This window comes from Amblyraja radiata, unplaced genomic scaffold, assembly GCF_010909765.2.
Source record: "Amblyraja radiata isolate CabotCenter1 unplaced genomic scaffold, sAmbRad1.1.pri scaffold_686_ctg1, whole genome shotgun sequence".
NCBI classification, from domain to species: Eukaryota; Metazoa; Chordata; class Chondrichthyes; order Rajiformes; family Rajidae; genus Amblyraja; species Amblyraja radiata.
Genome location: NW_022630706.1, coordinates 55,392 through 65,482, shown reverse-complemented (window position 1 = coordinate 65,482; position 10,091 = coordinate 55,392). Strand labels below are relative to the sequence as shown.

The 10,091-nt window shown below is 48.8% G+C and overlaps 1 protein-coding gene across 1 annotated transcript in view; it reads right to left on the bottom strand.

The window, feature by feature from the left end:
• Window positions 1-2,370: 2,370 nt before the first annotated feature.
• The window catches only part of LOC116970262 (zinc-binding protein A33-like), a 15,087-nt gene continuing 7,366 nt past the window's right edge, over window positions 2,371-10,091 (bottom strand). Inside the window, exon 6 of the mRNA XM_033016939.1 lies at window positions 2,371-2,921. Within this exon, the coding sequence (XP_032872830.1) occupies window positions 2,380-2,921 (542 nt within the window). The 3' untranslated portion in view covers window positions 2,371-2,379. The remainder of the gene's footprint in view (window positions 2,922-10,091) is intronic.

Genomic DNA, 10,091 nt, shown 5'->3' with positions numbered 1-10,091 from the left:
ACTTGAGTTGATGATCTTATAAGGCAGGGTCTTATAAGACAAGTAGTCTTATTGAAATTACTATAATATCCCCAGTAGATTTTTTTTTTGCTTAAGCCATTCGTTAAAGGTAAATTAGAACACGTGCAGACATTTTAAAATCACATTGAATAATATTCTAGATTTTATTTCAACTAGTACATTGACAAGCGGATAGGTGTACCATGAAACCAAACGAGAAATGAATACATGATTTAACATAACTACTAAGTTCCAAACTACCGTGGGCTGGGCTGTGATGTGAAGCGATTATGGTCGTGGGTCTGAGGGTCTTCGGAAGTTTTCATAAATTGTGTGTGTCTGCAGCCAGTATATAACATGCCTCAGAAGGATTGTGTCTGCCGTTCAACATAGGTAGACACAACATGCTGGAGTAACTCAGCGGGTCAGGCAGCATCTGTGTGGAGAACATTGATAGGTGACGTTTCACAGAGTGCTGGAGTAACTCAGCGGGTCAGGCAGCATCTGTGGAGAACATGGATAGGTGACGTTTCACAGAGTGCTGGAGTAACTCAGCGGGTCAGGCAGCATCTGTGTGGAGAACATGGATAGGTGACGTTTCACAGAGTGCTGGAGTAACTCAGCGGGTCAGGCAGCATCTGTGGAGAACATGGATAGGTGACGTTTCACAGGGTGCTGGAGTAACTCAGCGGGTCAGGCAGCATCTGTGGAGAACATGGATAGGTGACGTTTCACAGAGTGCTGGAGTAACTCAGCGGGTCAGGCAGCATCTGTGGAGAACATGGATAGGTGACGTTTCACCGAGTGCTGGAGTAACTCAGCGGGGCAGGCAGCATCTGTGGAGAGAAGGAATGGGGGACGTTTCGGGACGAGGCTCTTCTTCAGACTGGGAGTCGGGGGAGAGGGAAACGAGGGATATAGACGGTGATGTAGCGAGATATAGAACAAAGGAATGAAAGATATGCAAACAAAGTCATGATGATAAGGGAAATAGGCCATTGTTCGCTGTTTACTAGTTGAGAATGAGAAGACAATGATACTCAACAAGACGACTTTGAAGCATGTGTGACTTGGGTGGGGGAGGGATGGAGAGAGAGAGAGAGAAGATGCAGGGGTTATTTGAAGTTGGAGAAATCAATATTCATATCACAGGGCTGTAACATTATCCAGAGATGCTGCCTGTCCCGCTGAGTTACTCCAGCTTTTTAGTGTCTATCTTCGGTTCAAACCACCATCTGCAGTGTCTTTCTACACATTAGACAATAGACAATAGACCACAGGTGCAGGAGTAGGCCATTCGGCCCTTCGAGCCAGCACCGCCATTCAATGTGATCACGGCTGATCATCCCCAATCAGTACCCCGTTCCTGCCTTCTCCCCATATCCCCTGACTCCGCTATCTTTAAGAGCTCTATCTAACTCTCTCTTGAAAGCATCCAGAGAACCGGCCTCCACCGCCCTCTGAGGCAGAGAATTCCACAGACTCACAACTCTCTGTGAGAAAAAGTGTTTCTTCGTCTCCGTTCTAAATGGCTTACCCCTTATTCTTAAACTGTGGCCCCTGGTTCTGGACTCCCCCAACATCGGGAACATGTTTCCTGCCTCTAGTGTGTCTAAGGCCTTAACAATCTTATATTGTTTCAATGAGATCGCCTCTCATCCTTCCAAACTCCAGTGTGTACAAGCCCAGCCGCTCCATTCTCTCAGCATATGACAGTCCCGCCATCCCGGGAATTAACCTGGTGAACCTACGCTGGGCTCCCTCAATAGCAAGAATGTCCTTCCTCAAATTATGAGACCAAAACTGCACACAATACTCCAGGTGTGGTCTCACTAGGGCCCTGTACAACTGCAGAAGGACCTCTTTGCTTTCTATACTCTTGTTGTGAAGGCCAACAGGCCAAAACTGCACACAATACTCCAGGGGTGGTCTCACTAGGGCCCTGTACAACTGCCATTTAGACATTTCAAAGGATGAAATTCCACCCTTGCTCAATGAATATGAATCCATATTTTATTGCAACCCCCGCCCATATTTAGGGCTAGATTGTCTATTGCAGTTTCTGCTCTTATTTGAGAGGGGGGGGGGGAGGGGGTGTTCCCAAATAAGTACAATTGTTCACACATTTCCAAGCCTAAGATAGCCAGAGCCACCTGTCGACAGACAAGAGGCGGGTGGAGTAGGGGCAATCCAACCCTCTAAATAGCCAGCCGTTCAGGCGAGGGGCTAGCAGGGGGCTAGAAGGGGGATGGGTGGGACCAGCGGGGTTGGGTTGGGTGGGGGGAGAGGCAGCGTGCACACTATATTAGCCCCTGGGTGGATTAGAAGGAAGCGGCGCATTGAAGATGAGGGGAGCAGGAATTTTGGTGGGTGGCTGGTTTAATGGTTCTTGAATTGAACGATGATGAGCGGTTCGGAATTCTTCCTGTCCTCATTGTTGCCGGGACTGAAGTACGGGAAGACCTTGCCGGTGAAACTGTCAATGAAAGTAAAGAGGGTGGCCATGTTGCTGGCGTTGTAGAACGACAGCTGCCCGCCCTCATAGTCCAAGTACATGCCGACCTTCCTGGGCTTGGAGTTGACGGAGATACGCGTGGGCGTGGCGGTGGTGATCCAGTATTCGCTGCCGTTCTTGAGGGTGAGCACCCAAAACCCCGTGTCCTGCGCCGAACGTGAGCCCCGCTTGCGCACCACATCCTTCACCAGCCCCAGGTCCCACGCCGTCTTGTTGCCCACGTTCACCTCCCAGTAGTGGCGGCCGGACGAGAAGCCCATGGCCCCCAGCACGCTGACCTCTCGGTCGTTGCTGGCCTCCGGCAACTCTGACCGCGCCTTGTCGCCCAGCTTCACGCTGGTGCGGTCTTCGGACAGGATTAGCAACGGGTGGGCTGTACTCGGGTCCATGGTGAGAGAGGCGGGAGCTGAAGGAGAAGGGGGGCAGACACAAAAAAGCTCATCAGAGAACCGGAGCCAGCGATCGCACGACTAACCGAGTCCCAGCTCACTGGAGGGCTGAAGTCACGCTGGTACACCAAGTGTACACAAGTTGGTTCACACTGGTACACCACCTGGTACATCTGCTGTACATCAACTGGTACACCACCTGGTACACCTGCTGTACATCAACTGGTACACCACCTGGTACACCACCTAGTATACCAACTGTACACCGACTAGTATACCACCTGGTACGCCAACTGGTACACCACCTGTTACACCTGCTGTACATCAACTGGTACACCAACTGGTACATCAACTGGTACATCAACTGGTACATCAACTGGTACATCACCTGGTACACCTGCTGTACATCAACTGGTACACCACCTGGTACACCACCTGGTACACCACCTAGTATACCAACTGTACACCGACTAGTATACCACCTGGTACGCCAACTGGTACACCACCTGTTACACCTGCTGTACATCAACTGGTACACCACCTGGTACACCACCTGGTACACCACCTGGTACACCACCTAGTATACCAACTGTACACCGACTAGTATACCACCTGGTACATCAACTGGTACACCACCTGGAACACCAACTGGTACATCAACTGGTACATCAACTGGTACACCACCTGGTACACCTGCTGTACATCAACTGGTACACCAACTGGTACACCACCTGGCCCATCAACTGGTACACCAACTGGTACACCACCTAGTATACCAACTGTACACCGACTGGTATACCACCTGGTACGCCAACTGGTACACCGAGTGTACACAAGTTGGTTCACACTGGTACACCACCTGGTACACCACCTGGCACATCAACTGGTACACCAACTGGTACACCACCTAGTATACCAACTGTACACCGACTGGTATACCACCTGGTACGCCAACTGGTACACCACCTGGTACACCACCTGGTACACCACCAATACCAACATCATTGCTATTGTGAAGGTATACTGGCTTTCAGCTTAAATGTGGCCTTCAATGTTTGACTGTAACATTCCAGCATCCAACCACATGCCACCTCTTTACATACAACAGTGGTCTGTCGAATCTCTCTCTTTCTCTCCAGCTAATACCTCCCTAATCTAAGCTAACATTCATCTGCACCCTATTCCAAAGCCTCCGCGACCTCCCTCCAATAGGGTGACCAGAACTGTAGGACAAATTCCTAAATACAGTCTGATCACATACCTATACACTGCATTATTCACTTCCCGTCTCTATTCACTTCCTGTCTCTATTCACTTCCTGCGTCTATTCACTTCCTGCCTCTATTCACTTCCCGTCTCTATTCACTTCCTGTCTCTATTCACTTCCCGTCTCTATACATTTCCTGCGTCTATTCACTTCCTGCCTCTATTCACTTCCTGCGTCTATTCACTTCCTGTCTCTATTCACTTCCTGTCTCCATTGACTTCTTGTCTCCATTGACTTCCGGTCTCCATTGACTTCCTGTCTCCATTCACTTCCTGTCTCTATTCACTTCCTGTCTATTCACTTCCTGCGTCTATTCACTTCCTGCCTCTATTCACTTCCTGTCTCCATTCACTTCCTGTCTCCATTCACTTCCTGTCTCCATTCACTTCCTGTCTCTATTCACTTCCTGCCTCTAATAACCTCCTGTCTCTATTCACTTCCTGCCTCTATTTACTTCCTATCTCTTTAGACTCCTCAGCCCCGACCAGTGATAGGGAGCAGACCACATGCCATCTTTGCCTCTCTATCTACTTGTGTCGCTATTTTCAGGAACGTTATGGACTTGGAGGGCAAGATCCCTCTGTAGAGTGTAGGACCAGAGGGCACAGCCTCAGAATAAGAGGACGTTCACTAGAAAGGAGAGGAGGAGGAATTTAGTTGCGTCAAGGGTGGTGAATCTGTAGAGTTCGTTGCCACTGAAGCCAACGAGTCAATTGATATGTTTTAAGGCAGAGATTGACAGATTGTTGATTAGTGCGGGGTTATGGGGAGAAAGCAGGAGAATGGGGTTGAGAAGGATAGATAGATTCTTGCTATTGAGGGAGTACAGCGTAGGTTCACAAGGTTAATTCCCAGGATGGCGGGACTGTCATATGCTGAGAGAATGGAGCAGCTGGGCTTGTACACTCTGGAGTTTAGAAGGATGAGAGGGCATCTAATGAAACATATAAGATTATTAAGGGTTTGGACACACTAGAGGCAGGAAACATATTCCTGATGTTGGGGGAGTCCAGAACCAGGGGCCACACACAGTTTAAGAATAAGGGGTAAGCCATTTAGAACAGAGACGATGAAACACTTTTTCACCCAGAGAGTGGTGAGTCTGGGGAATTCTCTGCCTCAGAGGGCGGTGGAGGCCAGTTCTCTGGATACTTTCAAGAGAGAGTTAGATAGGGCTCTTAAAGATAGCAGAGTCAGGGGATATGGGGAGAAGGCAGGAACGGGTTACTGATTGGGGATGATCAGCCATGATCACATTGAATGGTGGTGCTGGCTCGAAGGGCCGAATGGCCTACTCCTGCACCTATTGTCTATTGTCTATTGATAGATCAGCCACGATTGAATGGCAGAGTAGACTCGATGGGCCGAATGGACTAATTCTGCCCCCTAGAATTAATGAACATCAATTCTCCGATCAGATCAGTTCTATCTCTTCCTAATTTCTGATGTCCTTTGCCTGTTTCTGAACGTCGGGTCCCGCGATTTTTCCTGATTCTCTAGCCTTCTCTCGCCCGTCTCTCACCTTGTGTGGCGTTTCAGATGCTGCGCCGTGTCCCCACACACACACACACACACACACAACCTCCCCGCGTCTAATTCCCTGGCGAAAAACAAAGGACAAAAGAATTGGGTGGGCCGTAAAAAAAATGGCATTTTATTTTCTCCACTGGCATTGTACAAGGCGTTTGTTTCCCACATGGGAGGAGGGCTGGTGTGCTGACTGTCGTATGAGCTTGTTGTTCTATAGTGCCTGTTCGACTTACCGAATAAATCTTGCATGCTGGTTCTTTAAAATCCTGTATTAAGTCAAGCATACAAATTTGAAAATGTCACGAAATTTGGATGCATTTATGGGACATGGGCATCACTGGCCATGCCAGCCTTTATTGCCCAACTCCTAAAGCCCTTGAGAATCTAGTGGTGAGCCACCTACATGGACTTTTCCACACTGCTGTCAGGGAACGTAGGTTTATTAGTTAGTTTATTTTCATGTGTACCGAGGTATGAAGAAAGACTGGATAGACTTGGTTTATACTCTCTAGAATTTAGGAGATTGAGAGGGGATCTTATAGAAACTTACAAAATTCTTAAGGGGTTGGACAGGCTAGATGCAGGAAGATTGCTCCCGATGTTGGGGAAGTCCAGGACAAGGGGTCACAGCTTAAGGATAAGGGGGAAATCCTTTAAAACCGAGATGAGAAGAACTTTTTTCACACAGAGAGTGGTGAATCTCTGGTACTCTCTGCCACAGAGGGTAGTCGAGGCCAGTTAATTGGCTATATTTAAGAGGGAGTTAGATGTGGCCCTTGTGGCTAAGGGGATCAGAGGGTATGGAGAGAAGGCAGGTACGGGATACTGAGTTGGATGATCAGCCATGATCATATTGAATGGCGGTGCAGGCTCGAAGGGCCGAATGGCCTACTCCTGCACCTAATTTCTATGTTTCTATGTTTCTATGTACAGTGAAAAGATTTTTTGTTGCGTGCTACACAACCGGAAAGGCTATACATTGAGGTACAGCAGGTAGTGCTGGGACAAGCAGTGACTAGTGGGGTACCGCAAGGCTAGGTGCTGGGACCAGCAGTGACTAGTGGGGTACCGCAAGGCTTGGTGCTGGGACCAGCAGTGACTAGTGGGGTACCGCAAGGCTCGGTGCTGGGATCAGCAGTGACTAGAGGGGTACCGCAAGGCTCGGTGCTGGGACCAGCAGTGACTAGTGGGGTGCCGCAAGGCTCGGTGCTGGGACCAGCAGTGACTAGTGGGGTACCGCAAGGCTCGGTGCTGGGATCAGCAGTGACTAGAGGGGTACCGCAAGGCTCGGTGCTGGGACCAGCAGTGACTAGTGGGGTGCTGCAAGGCTCGGTGCTGGGACCAGCAGTGACTAGTGGGGTACCGCAAGGCTCGGTGCTGGGACTGCAGCTATTTACAATATACATCAATGATTTGGATGAAGGGATTCAAAGTAACATTAGCAAATTTACAGATGACACAAAGCTGGGCGGCAGTGTGAACTGTGAGGAGGATGCTATGAGGATGCAGGGTGACTTGGACAGGTTGGGGGAGTGGGCAGATGCAGTTTAATGTGGATAAATGTGAGGTTATCCACTTTGGTAGCAAAAACATGAAGGCAGATTACTATCTGAATGGCGTCAAGTCGGGAAAAGGGGAAGTACAACAGGATCTGGGGGTCCTTGTTCATCAGTCTATGAAAGTAAGCATGCAGGTACAGCAGGCAGTGAAGAAAGCGAATGGCAGGTTGGCCTTTATTACAAGAGGAATCGAATATAGGAGCAAAGAGGTCCTTCTGCAGTTGTACAGAGCCCTAGTGACACCACACCTGGAGTATTGTGTGCAGTTTTGGTCCCTTAATTTGCGGAAGGACATTCTTGCTATTGAGGGAGTGCAGCGTAGGTTTACAAGGTTAATTCCCGGGATGGCGGGACTGTCATATGCAGTGGCGGACTGGACACTCTGGAGTTTAGAAGGATGAGAGGGTATCTCATTGAAACATATAAGATTGTTAAGGGCTTGGACACACTAGAGGCAGGAAACATGTTGGATGAGGGCGGGGGGATCTTATAGAAACATATAAAATTATAAAAGGACTGGACAAGCTAGATGCAGGAAAAATGTTCCCAATGTTGGGCGAGTCCAGAACCAGGGTCCACAGTCTTAGAATAAAGGGGAGGCCATTTAAGACTGAGGTGAGAAAAAACTTATTCTCCCAGAGAGTTGTGAATTTGTGGAATTCCCTGCCACAGAGGGCAGTGGAGGCCAAGTCACTGGATGGATTTAAGAGAGAGTTAGATAGAGCTCTAGGGGCTAGTGGAGTCAAGGGATATGGGGAGAAGGCAGGCACGGGTTATTGATAGGGGATGATCAGCCATGATCACAATGAATGGCGGTGCTGGCTCGAAGGGCCGAACGGCCTCCTCCTGCACCTATTGTCTATGTTTCTATGTATTGGTAGAGTTGCTGTCTCACAGTGTCAGTGACACAGGTTCGTTCCTGACTACGGGTGCTGTCTTTACCGAGTTTGTGTGTCCTCTCTGTGACCGCGTGGGTTTTCTCTGGGTGCTCCGGATTCTACCTTCACTGGGAGGGATTGCTGATTTGGACACTAAATGATATATGTGGATTGTAAATTGTCCCGGAGGTGTTGGATAGTGTTAATGTATGAGGTGATCACTGGCCAATACAGACTCCCTGAGCCGAAGGGCCTGTTTCCACGTAGAAACATAGAAAATAGGTGCAGGAGGAGGCCATTCGGCCCTTCGAGCCAGCACCGCCATTCATTGTGATCATGGCTGATCGTCCCCTATCAATAATCCGTGCCTGCCTTCTCCCGATATCCCTTGACTCCACTATCTTTAAGAGCCCCATCTAGCTCTCTCTTGAAAGTATCCAGAGAAGGCTTGGTGGTAGCTGAAGGGAAAGGCCACATCGGGCAACAGGCAATAGAAAGTCCTAACTGCGGCCCTCATGAGGAACAAGTTCCTACACTGCCCAATCTCCACCCATAACTACCTGACATTTAATTTGGCTGTCCATTGGTGGGTAATGTTTCCACCTCATGTTTACTACTCATGAACCATGTTATAGAAGATAGAAACACAGAAACATAGAAAATAGGTGCAGGAGGAGGCCATTCGGCCCTTCGAGCCAGCACCGCCATTCATTGTGATCATGGCTGATCGTCCCCAATCAATAACCCGTGTCTGCCTTCTCCCCATATCAATAGACAATAGACAATAGGTGCAGGAGGAGGCCATTCGGCCCTTCGAGCCAGCACTGCCATTCATTTTGATCATGGCTGATCATCCCCAATCAATAACCCGTGCCTGCCTTCTCCCCATATCCCTTGATTCCACTAGCCCCTAGAGCTCTATCTAACTGTCTAGAGGAGGGAGAAACATTCACATACCTAGGCAGTGTGGTGGACATCACCGGAGGGGCAGAACCAGACACAAAAGTAGAATCAATAAGGCTAGGGTGGTGCTGAACATGCTCAGGAAGATCTGGAGCTCAAAACACATCTCAATCAACACCAAAATATGCATCTTTAGCTCAAATGAGACAAAGGTGATGCTGTATGGGATCAGAGACATGGAAAACAACAAACCCGACCACAAACAGGCTGCAAGCATTCACTAACACCTGCCTTAGGAGAATACTTAACATCTGGTGGAGAGACAGCAAGGTGGATCTGTGGAAAAGAACAAGCCAGGAGCCCATTGACTTACAAACTCGAAGGAGAAAATGTTGGATTGGACACACCTTCAGTCTTAGAATAAAGGGGTGGCCATTTAAGACCGAGGTGAGAAAAAACTTTTAAGAGCCCTATCTAACTCTCTCTTGAAAGTATCCAGAGAACCGGCCTCCACTGCCCTCTGAGGCAGAGAATTCCACAGACTCACAACTCTCTGGGGGAATTTTCTTTTCCTCGTCTCCGTTCTAAATGGCCTACCCCTTATTCTTAAACTGTGTGTGGCCCCTGGTTCTGGACTACCCCAACATCGGGAACATGTTTCCTGCCTCTTCCTGCCAAACCCTTAACAATCTTATATGTTTCAGTAAGATCCCCTCTAATCCTTCTAAACTCCAGAGTGTACAAGCCCAGCCACTCCATTTTCTCAGCATATAGGAGCAAAGAGGTCCTTCTGCAGTTGTACAGGGCCCTGGTGAGACCACACCTGGAGTATTGTGTGCAGTTTTGGTCCCCTAATTTAAGGAAGGACATTCTTGCCATTGAGGGAGTGCAGCGTAGGTTCACCAGGTTAATTCCCGGGATGGCGGGACTGTCATATGCTGAGAGAATGGAGCAGCTGGGCTTGTACACTCTGGAGTTTAGAAGGATGAGAGGTTTTCTCATTGAAACATATAAGATTGTTAAGGGTTTGGACACGCTGGAGGCAGGAAA